This window comes from Protopterus annectens, chromosome 2.part0, assembly GCF_019279795.1.
Source record: "Protopterus annectens isolate FY-2018-M chromosome 2.part0, PAN1.0, whole genome shotgun sequence".
In the NCBI taxonomy this organism is placed as follows: domain Eukaryota; kingdom Metazoa; phylum Chordata; order Ceratodontiformes; family Protopteridae; genus Protopterus; species Protopterus annectens.
Window position 1 is genome coordinate 207,520,138 of NC_056728.1, and position 19,779 is coordinate 207,539,916.

Here is a 19,779-nt window from a genome sequence, read left to right on the forward strand (position 1 = left end):
TGTGACCCGGCCAGAGGCGAGTCAGATTCTTACGACAGATGCCTCAGACAAAGCTTGGGGAGCTCATCTAAATGGAAAATGGGTACAAGACACGTGGCCTGCCAGACTTCAACATCTACATATCAACTTGAAGGAGATGTTAGCAGTCCAATTTGCATTGATGGCTTTCAAGGATTTACTTCTTCCAGGGCCGGTGTTGATTCTAACAGACAACACAACTGTCATGTGGTACATCAACAAGCAAGGGGGAACGCATTCATATCCTCTATGCAGACAAACAATGATTTTGTGGGAGACTGCTCTCAGTTTACAGCTAAATCTTCAGGCAAGGTTTCTGCCAGGAGCACAGAACTCCTTAGCAGATGTGTTGAGCAGACGAATTATGGATCCCCACGAGTGGAAATTGGATCCTCATGTATTTCAGAAATTGACAGTGTTATGGGGAACTCCAGACATAGATCTGTTCGCTTCTCCACTAAATTACCAGCTGCCAAAGTTTTGCACAAAAAGGTTTCATCCCACAGCTTGGAAAGTGGATGCTCTCTCATTCAATTGGAGCATTCTTCATGTGTATGCCTTTCCACCTCTGCCTCTCCTCCCAAAGGTACTCCTGAAGGCCAGACAGGACAAGCCAACCATGATTTTAATAGCTCCGGATTGGCCTCGACAGCACTGGTACCCATTACTGAGAAGTCTGGTTCGGGAGCCTCCATGGCCTTTGCCTTCGATTCCACACCTGCTGTCTCAAGAGAACAGTCATTTACTCAATGTCAAACTTCACTCTCTGCATCTAACAGCCTGGCATATTCTGTTTTAAACCCTGGAGGGTCTCTGCTTCCACAACAAGTTTTGAATGTTATTTTGGAGGCCAGAAGGCCTAGTACAAGGAAAGTTTACGCAGATAAATGGAGGAGATTTTTAATTTGGAGTACTGCAAAGGACTTTGATGTTTCTAAACCTAATTTAAGTGTTGCTCTTCAATACCTTACTGAGTTATTGGACAAAGGTTTGTCCTTCTACTCTATAAAGGTTCATGCTGCAGCAATTTCTGCTCACTATGACTGTGACCCACCATTATTTTCTCATCCTTTGTTTAAGCAATTCCTTAGAGGGGCAAAGAATATAAGACCCCAATGAGCTCCTACTCCTCCTTGGGATCTCAATTTTGTGTTGGAGAAACTCACTCTACAACCTTTTGAGCCTGCAGCTACTGCCGAGTTGAAATATTTATCATGGAAGACTGCTTTTTTGTTGGCCATTACCTCTGCGAGAAGGGTTTCTGAATTACAGGCCCTTATGGCAGTTGAGCCTTTCTTAATTTTCCACAAGGATAGGGTGTCTTTGTGTACTAACCCTTCCTTTATGCCTAAAGTGGTTTCTAGTGTGGCTTTAAACCAGACTATTCATTTGCCTACTTTTTATGCAAACCCCCAAAATAAAGGGGAGAAGATTTTGCACACTTTGGATATCCACAGACAGTTGCGATATTATTTGAGCAGAACTAAAGGGTTCAGGCAGTCTCAGCAGTTGTTTGTTTCATTTGCTTTGGGTTCTCAGGGCAAACCTGTTTCAAAACAAACTATTTCTAAGTGGATTGGTTTTGTATTGCTTTCTGTTATTCCCATCATGGTAAGGAGATTCCAGTTGGGATTAGGCCTCATTCCACTAGGGCTACTGCCACTTCTACAGCTTTTTAAGGGGTGGCTACTAAAGATATTTTGGAGGCAGCTACTTGGAGTTCAGTGCATACTTTCTCTAAGCATTACCACCTTCCACTTTACTCTAAATCTAGGGCTGGTTTTGCCACTGCAATTTTACAGGGCATTTTGGCAGCTCCTAATGCTTTATAGTTTTGCCATCCTCCCTTACCTCTGCTTTGGGATTCTACCCATATGTAAGGACTGCAGCAATGTGAGATGAAGAACATAGTACAGTTTTGTACCTACCATAAATGTAGATGTTCGAAGATCCACATTGCTGCAGTCCAATTTACCCTCCCTCCTTCCCCTCTGTACTTAGAGGTGGTTGTGTGGTTTGGGTTGTGAATATTGTAAATATTGTATATAAGATTAAGTGCAGGGGTGGTTGGTTGTTTTTTGCTGTTTTTTGGCTTTGGCCTTTCTTTTTAGGGCCTTCTGACATCTGGGGCAAGAAAAGACTGAGGATATGACGTCGGTCATGCGCATTTGTACCCTGACGTCCTGATGTCAGTTTTAAGCGCCTTGACCGACGTCAGCCTAATACTTTGGTATTCGGGCCGACCGAGGACAGCGGACTACCCATATGTAAGGACTGCAGCAATGTGGATCTTCGAACATCTACATTTATGGTAGGTACAAAACTGTACTTTTTGAGGTGTTGGCATTCTTCAACTCCACATATTTTCTCTACTTTCTAGGGTGCTAGAGCCCTTACTATTTCCTTGATTGAACTCTTATACAGCAGTCAACTTTCAGGTCTTCACCCTAGTCTCTGACTATAGAAATTCTCTGACCAGTGCTTGCAGCTGATTGTGACTACCAGTGGTTAATCCTGTGGACCAACTGTTTAGCTGGGGATGACTTTACAACCACTGATTTTACCCTGGTGCGCTCTCTCTCTCTCTACTGGTGGAGTGTCTTCCGGAGTTGCATGTTGGCCACTCTTGTATGTGATCTTACTATTGTCTACATCTTCCTAAATAAACCATCTGCCAGATAGAATTCTAGAATGGCCTCTCCTCCTCTATTCCTGTTGCCCCACCTATGTGGACCCAGGCTGCCCTAATATCCTTCCTATTCTGTCCTGATACATGCATTTATGTTCCCTGTTATCAACACCAACTCATGTTGATCATCTATTTTTATGTCCTGCAACTGCTGCCTGATTGCACCGTTTTTCTAGCTGTCACAGCCCTGCTGTGGGGCATAGACTGAGATCATGAATAGTGTCCTGTCCTTATATTGGAGACTGCCATGAGTCTATTACGAATTTTGATCTGTAGCACCACAGTTCCCGCACTATTTCTAGTCTGTCCTCCTGAGTAGTAGACTCTGGATAATAAGCCAAGTGGCTTTGCTACACTGCCCTTCCATCTCCTCTTGTAGATACAGAGGATGCCCAGTCTCCTCCTTACAAACATATACACTTCCAAGCTGTCTCTTCTCAGTGAACATATATTGATTGTTGCAATCCTTAGTGGATGTTTGACAGATTCATTGGTTTATTGTCCAGGTTTTGCTCAAAAGCGCTATCCCAGGTGACACAAACTGGACAACTAGACACAGGCAGGCCAGTAGCTTGATGACCCAGAGCTGCTGTGCCTTATGGTGGGTACATACTAGCCAATATGGGCAGATGAGTCCCTCATACCCTTAGTATGGGTCCTTGACCCAAGTCAGTGTAGGCCAGGTCCTCAACCCACTTATCACCCGCAAATACTCTTGCCCATTTTTGGTGACATTTTTATGACCCAGAGCCAATTTTTACACAGTCAAGTGGATAATCCTGACACTGTGCACAATTTATCCCTGTTCTCCTATCTAGAGAATGCTGTATACCCCAGTTGATAGCCTAGACACCTCTTCTGATATGCACCATCTAGAATCTAGTTTATGTACATGGATATCAGTATAACTAGGCTTGAGGTTTCAGGTACCTGCTTATGACCAGAGTCTTCTAAGTTGGTCTCAAGTCAAAACTTTCAGCAGCCCAATACAGATTAAAACAGACATTAGCTTGCCATAACCTGTGCTGGGTAGCCATCTTTCTCTTCACTTTCCCAGGCTTTCTGTTAGGAATTTTTTTTTAAGTTGGTCAAGAACTTAATGGAATTTCTAAGAATCCAGCAAGTATCCTCTAAGGGAATAATCAGAGTCTGGAGTCCAGACTCCAGAAAGGAAGAAAGGAATCCTTACCCTCTGAGAATTCTGAGACCTCTGACTCCAAAGGCTGTTAAATTAGTCTATGCAGACCAAATGCCCTCCCCCTGCATGCATAATTTGAACAGTTTGACCTCTACTTCTCCAACAGAGGATTTCCCATGTGGGGAAACAGAAAATTTCATATGGCAGGCTAAGATGTTTTCCTTGGCCTGCCTCACCTTAAGCTTTTCCAGTCATAAAGCTCTGGGAGATGGCTCTGCTAATGCAGACCTACAGTCAGATTCCCAGCCCTCTACTGCTAATAAGCCTGACCTTTTTATACAGGGTCAGCAACTCCTAAAAGCATCTTTATAAAAAGAATATCCTTTGGCCGATTCAGCTCTGTTGTCTGTGGATTCGAGCAAAGGAACTGCTGTGCCTTGTGCCAGGCATACTCTTCTCTGATAGGAAGGCAAGAGCCTAAGCACACTTGGGAGGAAAACACTCACCTGTGCTACCTTGACCTTCTGGGCCCTTAATTGCCAGACCCGTGTGCTGAAGTACCAGGAGTTCCTCCTGAACAGGCTGAAGGGGGAAATAGAAGGCAAGGACATGAAAAAGAAACTACTTGACTTGTGTAGCATTTTTCTTGAAGTTGATAAGTGCAGCATTGCATCTGGCTTTAATTCTGTGGATGCATCATTCAGGGCAGCAGTTAGAAGGTTAGTATTAATGAGACCTGCCAAGCTGAAGACACTCTGCCAGACAGTATACAAGCAGAACTCCAAAGTGCCTGTCTGAGTAGTGAGCTGCTCTTTAGACACAGTGCTTTGAGGGTATTTAAGAGACAGTTGAAGGGAAAGACTGTGCAGTCTGAAAAAACACTCCATTATTTAGCCTTTAGCTATAGACAAAGGGAAATAACCAATGGAGTATAAAGGCCACTAAAAGAGTAGGAAAACTTTGATACCTTCAGGGTGGAGGCGCAGAGTTTTGAAGCACTGTAACTCATCCAAAGCTCCTCCCACCTCCATTCCCTAAACTCTATATCTTCCCTCCAGTACTTTGTGTCCCCCAACCCACCCTACTCATCCATCAAAAGATAGGGTATTGCCAAGGCAATTTGTGAACTAGTGGCAGATCACCACTTAGGACTCGTATTTCAAATTCGAAGATATGGATGCAGACATTACAGGGTGAAATGGGGTGGGACAAATAACTGCTCCTTAGAGCACCCTTTTCACTCAGACGTCAGTTCCACCTTGTACTGATCTTAGAAAAGACATAACCGGTCCTGTTGTCTGCTAGCTTGTGGATCTCTTGCTTAGGAACAAGGGGTCAGTTATATACCCCAGTCTAAGGGCTCTGTGATAGCTGTGATTTTTTTAGTTTCATAGTTTTCAGAGGACGTGCCTTCTACTCTGAAGAAAACTAGGAAACTAAACACAAGCAAATAACACCTAGTTAAGTGGAAAAGCTTTTGTTTGATGCCTAAAAATTAGGCAAAGATCTGAATGCAATGCCAGTTTCTCTTGAATCACTTCCCTGTTGGGCTTCTACAAAGCAGGATTATCGTATGCCTCATTCAGTGTATGTAGTTAAGCTATGTTAGCTTGCTTGTTTTGGGACCTACTCTATTCCTTTTTTATCAGTAAAGCACTTTGTCAAGGAGGTCCTATATTTGTGTTGCTAAGAATAATTACTTCACCATGGTCCCTTTTTTTTAAGGGAAGCTTGCGATTCCCTTTCTTTGATCCATCTTCTGCACCCTGCAGGTTTGCCATGTAGAAAATTGTCTTTGTGGCAGTGACAATCTGTTAGGAGAATGAGTTGCACGCTCTCATTTGTGAAGAAGTTTTCGTGATGATCTACAGGGTTAGAGGGCATCCTGCATAACCACTGAACTTTCATTCCCAGAGTGGTGGCAGAATTATCACTGAACTCATCTGTCTGTCTGTGTTCCTTCCATCACCTCAGAGAAAGCAGAAAGGAGTTATAAATTTCTTTTAGTATACCTAGTAATTGAGATATTACATGGACAGCACAAGGGAAATTAGAATATCTGATGAGTTCATTTTGTCTGCCAAGCGCAAGGAGGGGAGGCAGTTTTGTAAACAGAGCTTATGTAAATGGCTTGCCTACTGCATATGCTTCTGTAATTCTTTTCATGGCATGACCCATCCCACTAGGACCGCTGCAACGATCACTGATTTTCTTAGGAAGGTCAGTAAACAATCAGAGACACAACTAAGTTTGGAACATCTTTTCACACTATTTTCAGTCATTGCAGCGCAGTTTGCCATGGCCTTTCTGCAGTAATTGATGCATCTGGCTTTGTGATGCCCCTGCACTGGCTCAGTAATCAAGGAGTCTCAAAGGGACGTGCACATTGGGAAGATTACAAGTACACACACAGTAAAGTACAGTTTCCCTTAAGAGCGCACACAGATCACAGTCAGTCTGGGCCTGGTTTCTCCCTCTTTTTCTCCAGATTCCCAATAAGACTCCCCACTGGCATAGCTATAAGGTTAAGATATCAGCCAAGTGGCCAAGCTAAGACCTCCAGAACCCTCTGTCCAACCAGTACTTTGTGTCCCTGCCTAAGTAGCTGACACGCACACACACTTTGTGATTTGATCGATATACAAGCACACACCTGGAAAGGCTGGCACAGATTTACTAGTTATGCCCCCTTCTGCCCAGACTATAAGGTAGTACCAGCTGCCACCAGCCACCCTTACTTATCAGCTACTAAGGCCCTTACAAAAAAAAAAAAAAGTGTCCAATTCTAGTGTGTAATGTTACTATTATCCAAATGGTAAGTGTGACCAAGGCTTTCAAGGCTATTTAGGGGTGGGGCCTGTACAGTGTCACCAAATGCATATCCAAGTACTCTTAAGAGCTTAAATATCTCTAAACAAACCAGCCACAATTAAAAGGTTTAAATATATGTAATAAATAAAAAAACAAGACAATACTCGAACAACACAGTAACTACAGAGTTCAGACTCGCGAATCACAGGAAATATTTTAAAACAACATTGCAGGAGAGTCTCAAATACAAAAATCATCTAAACTAATCTTTACTATATTCCTATGTATATCTAAAGCGCAAGGCAAATGCAGATAAGTGCTGAATGCATGTTTCTAGATCCAAGGCAAGATACAAAATGCCTAGACTCAGAGAGTTCCCAAATTAATATCAAAACATTACTGCTGGGTTAGCCTAGATGACATCACTGTCACCTGCTTTCAGTTCCCAGGCTAACAGAAACTTAAAATTTAACATTTCTCTGTGAAAAATGCACATCTCTTAGGTGTTTACCTAGAACTGGAAGTCGTAAAACAATTAACACTTTACATTTGAAACCTAGTAAGTATTTCTGTTTCCAGACAATAGGAAAACCTGTAGCTCTAGACATTGTCTGCTTGCTGCACTGAAACTGAGATAACACGATCTTAAAACAATTCACTTATTTTCTTGAAGTTTTGCATGTTAGCTCTGTATGTTCCAGCTTCTACTATTAAAACATACATTTGCACAGGTATATAGTTTATATACATTCCTGTTCTTTTCCAGTAGGGTACTCTGTGGTTACATTTTAGCTCAGTACTTTACACACACTTCAGCACCAGTAGTTTAATATACACATAACATATAGTTCTCTTATTTCTAAGAGAAACGTATGAATCATATTAATATTCACAAATGACAGAATTATTTACAAAATTCCAGCTAGCTGGGCTGACAGAATCACAGGCTTAATGGGTAAGGTCTTTATTTACGTCACAGGTACAGGATTTGCTTCTGATCTCTAATTATTGCCTAGTCTTGGTAGTAATCTATAGACTGATAGTCTAGTATTTGTGTATGAATCATATATCAAGTTGTATAAGTCATCCACTCAAACTTTAGCTCCAGGAAATCTTTCCAGCAGTCACTCCTGTACCAGTGAATTGTATGATGTGCATAGTGTTATGTTTTTCAAGTATATTCACTGTTGTAGTACTAGTTCCCTTCCTCTATCTTTTCTTTTCTCAAACCCTATGGTATCCTTCTGTAGGGGTGGGAACTATAGCCACGTTCCCTTCATTCCACCTCTGTTCTCTTGACAAGAAACCTTCCCTCTTCATGTTTAACTTAGAACCTGAGAAGACGTTTTGGAGGTCATCTGATGGGGTGATTCACTTCCTGGGGTTACTGTTACCAGGCCATCTTGATGCTCTAGAACCAGACTACTGTAATTCAGCCTAAGGCAAAAAAAAAATTAACCTAATGCTCCTGTTATTACTATCAGTGTCCTGACATCCAGATAGGAGGGTGTCTGCCCAGCCAGGTAGAGGAGGAGTGAAAGTTCTGGAAGTCTGGCTGACCATCGGACATTCAATGACCGAAGAATAATTACTGCAGCATTAAGTATATACAAACATCTACAGTTATGGTTAAACTCCTAACACAGCTGAATCAGAATAAGTCCCACTGAAGAAAAACTTGCATTTCTTTTTGTTTACTTTTCTAATACTTTTTCTCTCTCTCTCTCTCTAGGGAGTTGGCTCATGGTCTTGGCTATCCGTGGAATGAGTATTGGGAATTTCTTCACTGCTTTACAGATTTAGCTTCCTTTGAAGGCCTGCAAAAACTGGAAGATTACTTGAATAAGAAAGAAACTCAGAAACGGTTATTAGTGGAAGCAGGGGAAAATGAAGCTTGTAACCGGTTTAAAACTCCGTCTCCTGCAGGTAAGACTCTTCACTGGCCAGAAGACAAGACGGTTAAAGAATACAAACTCCTTAGGTTCATAATAGGAGTCACTGCCTCATTATGAATGTTCATCATCCCCACTGTCTTAGTGGCATTTTGCTTTATCTGCCAAGGTAACCCAGTACTGGCTAGCTTTCAAAATGCAGATTCCCCTCCCTCTCTCTTCCTGTGACAGCTGATTGACTGAGCATATCCTAAAAGTGAAGCCTTCAGCCGTCAAAGAGAAGCGAGTGTTCAGTCTTTCTGCCTTCCAAAAAGTCCTCTGACTCTTTACAGGATCCAGTGCTTATTTTTCTGAATTTCTGCTCAGGTAAGTCCCATATGTCCCCTTCCTCTCATTTTGTTAGATTTATTATGTTTCTGTTTTTTATTTATGTTAAAAATATTTTATTTCTGTAAGCGTTTACAGTAATTCCTGTGTGAACTTCTGCTTCCAGCTGTGTTTATTTGGCTTCATTGTTTGACAAGTGCTTGTCTTTCTTTACTGTTTCTGCAGAAACTTTTGTCACTTCTCTTAGAAGTGCAAGAGTGTATGTGTGCTATTAGACAGTAGGGGCTGTCACGTGCAGTCTGAACCGCAAATTATTTGCAACTGCCTTTACTGTTACTTTATTTTCATCGTTTTTCAGGAAAATATTGCAGAGCTTGGATTTTTCTGCATTTATACAGTATTTACTATATGTATGACTGTTCTGTGTGTTTAACATTGGATTGCAATTTTACTGCAAATGAAGTTATTTGAATGTACTGTGGAGATTTTCTTTCTCTGACAGAAAATGCAGTTTAAATTGATACTAAACATTATTTTATGACATTTTAACATATTTAGTGTGTGTAGCTAATTTTTAACACTGGTTTGGCACATATGTTCATAGGTAAGTACTAGGCTAGCTGTTGTGCTGGCCATTTTAAGCCTAGCCAGTTTACATTTTGGTGCTCGAATTAACCTATCCCATTTACTTAGAGACTGACCTTACCCCATCCCAAGGTCAATAATTATGTTTGCCTTAATGAAAATAACTGGAATCCATACCATAGATAATTTGATGGGATCCATGCATGGGATGAAGCATTTAGGAGGCCGTCTCTGTCAGTAGTACAGGGGGGCAGTTTTGGGGTAGAGTTTGTTTCCTGTCCACAGATCCAATTTGCATCCAATCTTGAATATGGACACTGATGAGCTTTATTTTACATTGATGGGGAGTCTGTTCCAGATCGGTGGTATCCTCTTTGAGATGTACTTCGCCCACCAAATCATTTTGTTGATGTTGCTGAAGAGTTTTACATCCCTAGACAGTATTTCTGATGCTGTTTAACTTGTTGATGTGCAGTAAATCCATCAGTATTGGGTCAGAAGATGCCTTATATGCCAGACACAAGTAATCTCTTTATAGTTTGTAGGATACTGAGTATAGTGACAAATCTTTCATTTGGTCCATGTAGGACATATTTTGGGTTCATAGGTAAGTACTAGGCTATCTGCCTGACGGCATCTGTAAGCCTAGCCAGAATTTGTTGGCTTTTGCCAACCCCTTAGATTAGTTCCCTGTGCCTCTGTCCAGCAGAGCCATTAGATCCCTGTGCCTCTGTCCAGCAGAGCCACTGCAGTGATCCCCAGGGTAAATTTTCTGTTTCTCATCCACTCGTCAAGGTTTCTCTTGAAGAGTGTTAGTGAGGGGCTCTGCCTAATGTTGATTAGAATCATGTTCTAAAAGCATGGGGAGTCTCTGGGACAGGCCTTTCATCCTTGTAGTGAAATGTTTGTGGTCATTTGCATTTGTTGCATGTGTCTGGACAGATGTATGCTAAAAGGGGCATTATACTCTGGTATAATGAGGGCTAACTGGGGATAATGACACCCCTAGATCGACACAATCCCTTTGTTTTTAAGTTGTGCAAAACAGAGCTTTCAACAATGTACATGTGTTGGTGAAATGTTAGGTCAATGCCCATGTACGTTCCCAAATTCTGAACTGGGTCAACTCTTAAGGGTTGATTGTTGATGTGGTAGTTTCCCAGGATAGATGACTTCCTAAAGGATCCAGCAATGCATCATTTTTTTAGCATTTACTTTCAATCCATGATTTGGGCACCAGTTATTTTAGACAGACCTTCTTGCAGGATGGCCAGGTTGTTTATGGGTTCAGTTACTGCCCCTAGTTTGCCGTCATCTACAAACTTAGAAAGTCAAAGCCCTTTGGTATTGAATTTTAATTCAGAAAAGTAGATACAAAACAGGAGAGGTCCCAGCACAGAACCGTGGGAGATTCCAATGGTGACTGGTCTCAGTGATGGTAACCTCCCCCCTCTGTGAGCCAGTTGGCAGTCTAGAGTGTGACATGGGTTTATTCTTAGTTTATTTAGCTTTTCTACTGTGAGTGAGTGGGTAGCTGTGTCAAAAGCTTTGGCCCGGTCAAGGTATTACGTGTGTACCATTTTTCCCTTTACCTGTTGCTTTGGTGAATTTTTCAAGAAAGTGTACTAAGTTGAGTAAGCATGACCTGCCCTTGACAAATCCAAATTGAGACTGTTTGTGTTTGGATGTTCCCTATGTCCTTAATCATTAATTCCACTTAAGTTTTTCCTTGGTTATGCAGATAGGACTTGTCAGATTTATGGATTTGTAACTGCCTTAGTCTTTGGAAGGTCCTCCCTGCAGCAGTTTTCCCTTCACTTGTTCACAACCTTTATGGAGACTGGGCATGGCTAAAAGTGAGCTTCATGCCATTTAAGATGCATCCAGGGATATTGGCAGGACACATCAGTGCATTATTTGTAGCTTTTAGGACTCTGTCTTTTGTTATAGCTGGAGACCCAGTTTTCAAATATATTGTGAGGAAAAGAGAGAGGGGGTGGATGGGTAAAGTTAGAGCTAAATTTATCAGCAAGTAGGTTTGCTGTGTTATGTCTTCAGCTTCAGTATAGGTAACATCATTCCCAATTAGTTCTGCACATTGCAGCGTTGTGCTTTTAAGATTAACATACCTGAAAAAGGCCTTTTATTTATCTTTGGCTTGAGTAGTTAATTTAGCTTCATTCTTGGGTTTGGTAGATTTTGTTAAGCTCCTGAGTTTATTTCCGTGACAAGGGTTCTAACATTCTGGGAATTACTTTTCTCAGTTGGGTCAAAATTCTGTTTCTTTTATTGTAAAGCTTATTGATATTATGGTTCCACCATGTGGGTTTGTTTTTGGGGTTGAGGTTCATAGGTTTATAGAAGGTTACTAAGCTAATAGCCCAAGAACCCTTGCAAACTTAGCCATATTTATCTGGAGTTACCCCAATAGTCGGAGGTTAGGTGAGTTAAATTCGCAGAGGTAAGGGTCTTTGGTAGTGAATACAGACTTCCTCTGTCCAGGAGGGACATGGACACCACCCCAGGAGTGAATTTGCAGTCACCCATCCATTGAGCTAGGTTGTATTTGAAGAGGGTCAGGGAGGGGCTCTGTTTCACATGAATTGAAAACTTGTTTTAGAGAAGTGGCTGTCTCTGGGAAATTTCTCTATCTCTCCAGCATGACCTGTTGGGTGTCAGAGGCTAGGTTAAGATCCCTGGAGTGAGTGACACTCGTGCAGTATGATTTACAAATGTGTAGTAAGCCTGGCACCAGTCACCTCTTAGAAACCTGTAGGAGACAGAATACAGTAACAGGGCTTTCAGTCTTTCCGTGCAAGACTTGTTTTGTGTACCCTGTAATTTCTTGGTGAGAGACTTCTGTGTTCTCTAAAGTTGTTGCTGGCATCTGGTGAGGTACATGCGAAAGGGAGCATTGTACTCAATTACTGGTCTGATGAGGGCCAAGTATAATGGAATTATAACATCCTTAGATCTAGATGTGATGCCTTTACTTATAAGGTGTGCCCATAGAATTTCCTTACTGCTGTGGATATGTGATGGTCACAGTTTAGATTGCTATCAACCTGAGTACCCAGATCATATACCACTGGGTCTACATTTAGGGGCTGCTGTCTATAATGTAATTAGGAGGGATGTCAGCTTTCCCAAAAGGAATAATGCATTTTTCCGTTTAGCTTTAATCTTTGACTTTGGCACCAATCTTTTGCCTGCGTTAACCATGTCTGCAGTATATTAGCATTATTGTGGGACTCTGATTCCTCCTAATTTGCAATCAGCAGCAAACTTGGTCAGTCACAGGCCGTCCAAGTTTGACTGAACTTCTGAGAAATAAATTCTGAACAGTAAGGGGCCCAGCACAGAATCCTGTGATACACCACTGGTGACTGCTCTTTTGCTAGAGGTGAATTTACCCACTTTTACAGTATGCGTCCTGTCAGTTAGCCGGTTGGCTTCCTATCTGGTAATGTAGGGGTTATTTCTCAGTTGGACGAGTTTCTCTATAATACATGAGTGGGGTATTGTGTCAAATGCCTTGGCTAGGTCAAGATATGTGATATGCACTATCTTTTCCTTGTCCTGGGCCTTAGTGAATTTCTCAAAGAAGTCAACCATGTTTAACAAATCCAAACTGGGTTGAGTCCAAAGTTTGGAGATTACCTATGTACTTGTTAATAAAGATCCATATTGATTCTTTCCATGGCCTTGCAGATGAGACTAGTCAAGCTTATGGGCCTGTAATTCCCACGGTCACTTGATGGTCTGCCTTTGTGCAGAGATTACTGTTGCTGTCCTCCATTCTGCCAGAACATAGCTAGTATGCAGGCTGTGGTTAAACAGGGATCTAAGTGGGTCTGTTGCGTCATGTTTTAAATTGTTTAAAAGGCAATCTGGGATGTTGTCTGGTCCCAGTGATGCTGTGTTTTTGGCCTTGGAGAGTGCTGAGATGACATGCTTTTTTGAAATAATAGGCTGAGGAATGGTGACAGGTATACTTTGGGAGAATGACTGGCAGGAACAGGGTTATGGCTGTTACCTCCAGTTGAGTATGGGTGGTGCAATCCACAACCAGTTCAGCACATAGCTGGCTATTCCCTTGTAGATTTCAGACATAGTTAAAGAAAAAAAATGCCTTGTGTTTATCCTTAGTTAGGGAGGCTATTTTTGCTTCATAATTAGCTTTGGAGAACTTGCCAAGATCTCTAATTTGTTAAAGCTAGAGAGGGATTTCTTCCTCTGCCGAGCCAGTTCACTCTTGTTTTTGGACACAAGTTTCTTTCTGTTGTTGTACAGCCTGTTTATTGTAGGGGTCCACCAGGGTGGCTTGTTTTTTCAGCAAGACCTGATTTTAATCTGGTCAGGTACAGCCAATTTCTATGCAACTGCTTAAATGGTTATACAGGGCACTGGTGTACACCTCTGCATAGGAGTTAATGTTATCTGCGTTTGAGGGGGCTTTAAAACTTTTTATACCATCGTTTAATAGAAGATAATTTGTATTTGAAAAATTCTTGAGTTTTTTGAGCTTGATGGGGTATCTGGTCTTATTACATTGAACAAGATTGATTTATGGTCTGTGCTTACCAGGGAGGATATCACACAGCAGAGTGCAGTGTTCTCCTGTGTTTTTGAGTACTCTGTCCAGAACATTTGAGCCTTTTGTGGGTGTACTGACGAGCTGTTCCAGTGCGTTTGCATTGACAAAGTCCAAGAACCTCTAAGCCAGCATGTTTGTAGTTGTGTACGTTTCCCCTTTGATGGTAGGAAAATTAAAATCACCCACGAGTAAGGCTTTGGGCTACATGGCAAGTGACTCTAGTAAGTCCAGGTATATGGAGTATGCTTTTCCTGTTTCATGATGGAGGACATATAGCTAGCTATGATGTGTTAGGGGGCCCTGCTTATAGTTAACTCAACATGAAGTAGCTCAAGAGAGTCATACTGTTTGACCAGTTTTGAGGTGTACTTAACCTTATTTTACATTGATACACCTCCTCCTTTGGTTCTTTCATGCTCGCTTTGTGGTTTGAACTTATGGAAGGCATTGTAGCCCTGCCCAGTCACGATGCTTTCGTGCGTTTGAACCATGTCTTGGTGACAGCAAATATGTCAGCATCTTTCAAAGTGAGGAGTGCTTCCTGGGAGTGGAATTTCTTGTTTAGACTCCTAGCAGTAAGCAGCCCTACCTTGAGTTTATCTATAGAAGATTTTGTGATGTTGGAAAGTTGATTATTTTGACACTCACTCACCTGATCAGAATAAAACAAGTGAGCATCGTGGGTTCTTGTTCAAGCAGCTTTATTGTATGCAAGCACATCATAAATGAGGTTAAGTAACATTAACTTATAAACAAACTCGCTATCATGCGCATAGATGTTAATATTCTGGCTGCACCTTCAAAATGGCACTGAAGCTAATGCATGCTTAGCATTTATATGCACACACAGATCTTGGAAATGCATCTTAAAGGTACAACACACCTGTTCTACAGACACTGTCTAAAATAGGCGTAAAAGGGGTGGATAATGCTTTTCACAGTATCCAGAAGCCTAGAGGAGACAGGTGCAGACCATGTCTGGCAAAGCAGCATGGCCTGTTGACTGTCTGTCCTGGCTGAAAAACATTGGATCCCCTTGGACTGACACCAGAAGCTAGGCCAATTGTTGGTCAGTCATTTTTAATTTGTATTATGGCATCTCCCTTGGAGAAGGTGGAACGCTGCTTAATGCTAAGCTTATACCTGCCTGTGACACAATCCAAGAGCTCATTCACGTCTTTCTCTATATAGTCCAGTGAGGTGTAGGTCTCAAGTCTTTCACCCCCACATAGACTGTGACAGAGTTATACCGGTCGGTACTTGTGTACAAAAGTACAGTCAAAGTATATAGGGGAAGTGCAAAAAATATTTGAGCCCTTTTTTGTGCTTCCCAGTTCAGATAGACCACGTAAAAATCTACTGCCAGTAGATGAATAATTCCAGTCCTCCTAATGTGAAAGCACAGTAAAGGAGTGTCCAGAGTGAAATGCTACCACAAACAAACTTAAGGATACAGATACAGCAGTGTACTATAAACAGCTTATTCAGTGAAAGTACTTCACTTGTATAAATGAGCCAAGAGCCATTCAAGTGTGCAGAATTTATAAAGGCACTAAACATAAAATAAGCTGATTTAATAAGCCCTGCAGCCAATAAAACTATATGCAGAATTCTCAAGTGTTTCCCCGACCTAAACGGACCAGGCTGTCTCCCAGTGAGCGTGATGGAAAGTGCACTGACCTGTTAATGTAAAAACAAGTGCTTTCTTGAGTGTAAAAATACACAACTTTATCCAACAGCTACCTAGATAATGAATTCAGAGCAAGTAAGTCAGAACAGACAATGAGAGGCAAAATGCAATTGTTCAATATAAGCACAAGGAAACTTAAGTCAAGATATTGACAGCAGTGTAGAAAGGGAGAATCTTAAGCTCAATTTATAGTAGGTGTGGGCAGCTTAAAATCACCAGGTTTAAAAAGTTGAGCAACAAAGGAGAGGATGGTGGGTGGGGAAAACTAACCGTGAATCACCAGCAGTGCTTTAGTTTGTGGAGGGTTGAAATTTTGTCAGAACAAGATAAAAGGGCCAGGAATTTGCTGTGTATTTAAGCATCACTGAAGAAATTTTAACCAATGAAAAAAACATGTGAAATGTGTAGCCTAGATAATTTGTGTCTGTTGCACAGAACAAAAACACCAGGTCAAAGTTGATTGTTTAAAACAGAAAACAAAATGGAGCAGGTATAACAGAAAGCAGTTGTATTACAGAAAAAATATAGGTTACTGTCCTCAACCAGCGTGGAATCACAAGCACTGCCTTAGTTTATCCTGCACATGTTCCTATGGGATGCATGTATATCGATGTAGTTATTTACATGGTATAGTATGGTGGTGCACATTTATTTGCATTCAGTGGAGTTAACTGGGTTTGGTGGGGATTTGAAAGTTGCCAATGTATCACTTAGGATTAGGCAATTTGTCTAAAAAAAAAAAAAAAAAATTCCAAAAAGGTAGGTTGGGTGTAAGGGGTCTCTAGTTTGTTTTATTAATTTTGGTTGTTTTGATGGCCTTTGTGTGCTAGAAATTCTTTAACTTCTGTCAGTTTTAAAAGAATTTTGAACACACTTCTAACTTTTTTGTTGTGATAATAGCAGTTAGGCAGAGTTTAGTTGTGTGGGGATACATTATTTAGGACTGTCAGTTTATTATTCTGGCAGGTGTTCTCTCCCCTGACTTTTATGGTTATTACTCTTGTACCTGCTCCTTCTCAAATCCATTTGCACCTAAACAGATGAAATAAAAATAAAAAAATATGCCTTGGCCTGCAGTTAGTGATTCTGCTGGGACCCCTGCTAGACCTCCCTACCTTTTGCCTCGTCTCCCGCTATTGTAGCTTTGCCAGCCACTATGAAACTGGGTTATACATATCCTCCAGGATGCCTTGTCAGGCATAATACTCTGTCTCAAGATATTTCAACTAGTAGTGAAGTTCACAAGAAAAAGAAACGGAAGCTTCATCATCCAGCTGTTCATCATATTATAGATGTTTGTAAGGCTGATGTGGTTTTTCATGGCAGTGTTTTCTGCAGACAGCTGATTCTGGTGGTTGTGTTCCCATACATGACTCTAGTGGTAGTTTGGTTAGAGACCATTCCATCCTTTCAGAGAAGGATGAGGAATCTGATTAAGACAATGGTGATTTCCTAGTTGACACCGAGTCCAGTCAGTCTGATTCTTCAGAAGTTGAACTTGAAGCTAAAGTCTAAACAAGTGTTTACTTTTCCTCAAATGATTGCTAGACTTGGTGGTTTTGATTAGGATCAGTTGGGAACCATCTCATAGAAGACAAGATGCCCAAATCTTTGACTGTGTCCCATCTCTTACCAGCCTTGGAATATGTTTATAAAGCTGCCTGCAAGACGCCAATATCTATTTCACCAGTCCCTAAAAAGACTCAAAATATAGGGTGCCCTCTGATGACAAGTTACTTTTCTCATTTGAGTAGTGATCCAGCTGTGGTTTCCCCAGCTGCCTATTCAAGTAATAACTCCTTCGCTTCATCTAATCCAGAGTCCCCTGTTAAGAGATAGAATCATTAGATGTCCTGACCGAAGTTACTGTTGTAGTATTCTGGACATATGGGTTTTTGTCTGCTTGCATCCATCTGGGGTGCCTACCTTCTCAAAGGCAAATGTCTGACACGTAACCTCAACTCTTGTGCATCGTGGTATATAGGTGGGTGTACACATAAAAGTATCTTGATGTCAGCTCGAACGCAGGTCATGCATCCCTCAGGCTGATGGTCGTTGGGTCTTTTGTGCTGTTAGTTTGCTTTGACTTTCATATAAGTGCCCCATTGGGGAGCCTTCTTTTTTCAAGTATCAGTTCAGCTCGTTGGGGGGGGGGGGCAAGTGCAATGGGTATATCCCATATAAGGACTTGCACTCCAAGTGTCTTTTTTTTTTTTGTTTAGGCCTGGAACACAACTACAAAACCTGCTCCATCTGCTAGTCATTTGTTCCTAAAACTCTTGGGTTGAGACTTTTTTTCACTGAACATGTTCTTTGGAACTCAGTGTGTTTAAAATGGCTGGCCCAAGCCAAAATGGTTGACTCCCGTACATCCAACATTTGTCTTCCACCTAAGAAGAAACTCAGAGCCCCCAAGATGACTCAGTCTTGCATCTCTAAGTCAGACGCACCCACTGAAGTTAGAGAACCCACAGCCCATCAGGTATTGTCTTAGTTGCCCACTACAGAGACCTTGTCAGAGGCCAGTATGGCTGCTGAAGCCTTGCAGACAGCAGCTGCGTCAGGTTCATAGGTGTGTACTAGGCTAATGGCCCTGGAGCCTTTACAAACCTAGCCCATGGGATTACCCTGGGATCGTGCCACCTGACCTTAGCACCTAGTGCCTCTGTCGAGTAGAGCCACTGGAGTGATCCCCAGGGTGAATTTTCTATTTCCCATCCATTCATCAAGATCCCTCTTGAAGAGGGCCAGTGAGGTGCTCTGCTTGACACGTATGGGAAGTCTGTTCCATAGCACGGGCAGTCTCTGGGTTATGAACCTGTTCCTCCAACATGTTCTGTTGATTGTGGTAATGAGGTTGAGGTCTCTGGTGCATGTGGTGCGGAGGGATTGGGATTTCTTTAGATGTAGCATGTCTAACAGAGCTGGGTCAGGCATGGCTTTGTAGGTCTAGCAGAGATTGCCTCTAAGTAGGCGATATGTGACGGAGAATAGAGTTTTTTGGGTTTGTCCATATAGCATGAGTGTTCAAGGCCTAGTACCTCTTTGGAGGTACTTTTGTGGTGTCTCCAGTTGTTGCAGGTGTCTAGTGAGGTACATGCCAAATGGGGCATTGTACTTGACTGGCATAATGAGGGAAGAGTAGAGGAGACAATGACCTCTTTCTTCCTAGATGCAAAACCCTTGGTAATGAGATGTGCCACATAGAAGGACTTTCTGACCACAGTGGCAATGCGGTGGTCAAAAGAGAGGTTGCTGTCAACCTGTGTTCCTAAATCTCTTATAACGCCTTCTATGTTTAGTGGACTACCATCGATGTGGGTAATTCAAGGGAACTGGGTTTTTCTTAAGGGGGATGACACATTTTTTGCCATTGAGCTTAAGGCCATGGTTCTGGCACCAGTCATTGGTCTCATTGAGGCCTTTCTGTAGGATGTTGACATCACTTGGGTTGTTAATAATAGCTCCCAACTTGCAATGGTCTGCAAACTTTGTCAGCCAGAGTCCCATCGTGTTGGCCTGGACTTCAGAGAAGTAGATACCAAACAGGAGAGGACCCAGGACCGAACCCTGTGCGACTCCACTTTTGACTGGTTGACAGTCTGACTTGGAGTCAGCTACTTTCACAGTGTGGGTTCTATCTATGAGCCAGTTTGCAACCCACCTAGTGATACAGGGGTTCTGTGTTGGAGGTGAGCCTTCGAACAACATTTCATCATTTCAGAGAGCCCACACAGAGTGACACAAATCCTTGTCAGGGAAGATGTTCCTGGTACACTGATCGAAGTGGGCCAAGGTTCTGAACCTCCAAAACTATTTCAAGTGGACATCACACTTGGAAAGAAAAAGCAGAAAACTAGGGATGTGACTGCCTCTACAACTTCCAAAGAGAAGTAATGGATGAATTTCTCATGGCCTGAAACCTCCTCCCCTTTGTGTCACAACTGCCACAGGCTACATCACAAAGTCACACTCAAGATTCCTCTTCCTCTGAACAGGATTTGGATTTTGATCACACCCTGGATTATTCCT

At 42.0% G+C, this 19,779-nt stretch overlaps 1 protein-coding gene across 1 annotated transcript in view; it reads left to right on the plus strand.

The window, feature by feature from the left end:
• LOC122792716 (ankyrin repeat and LEM domain-containing protein 2-like) overlaps window positions 1–19,779 on the plus strand; it is an 832,037-nt gene that overhangs the window by 334,406 nt on the left and 477,852 nt on the right. Inside the window, exon 4 of the mRNA XM_044060300.1 lies at window positions 8,389–8,582. Within this exon, the coding sequence (XP_043916235.1) occupies window positions 8,389–8,582 (194 nt within the window). The remainder of the gene's footprint in view (window positions 1–8,388; window positions 8,583–19,779) is intronic.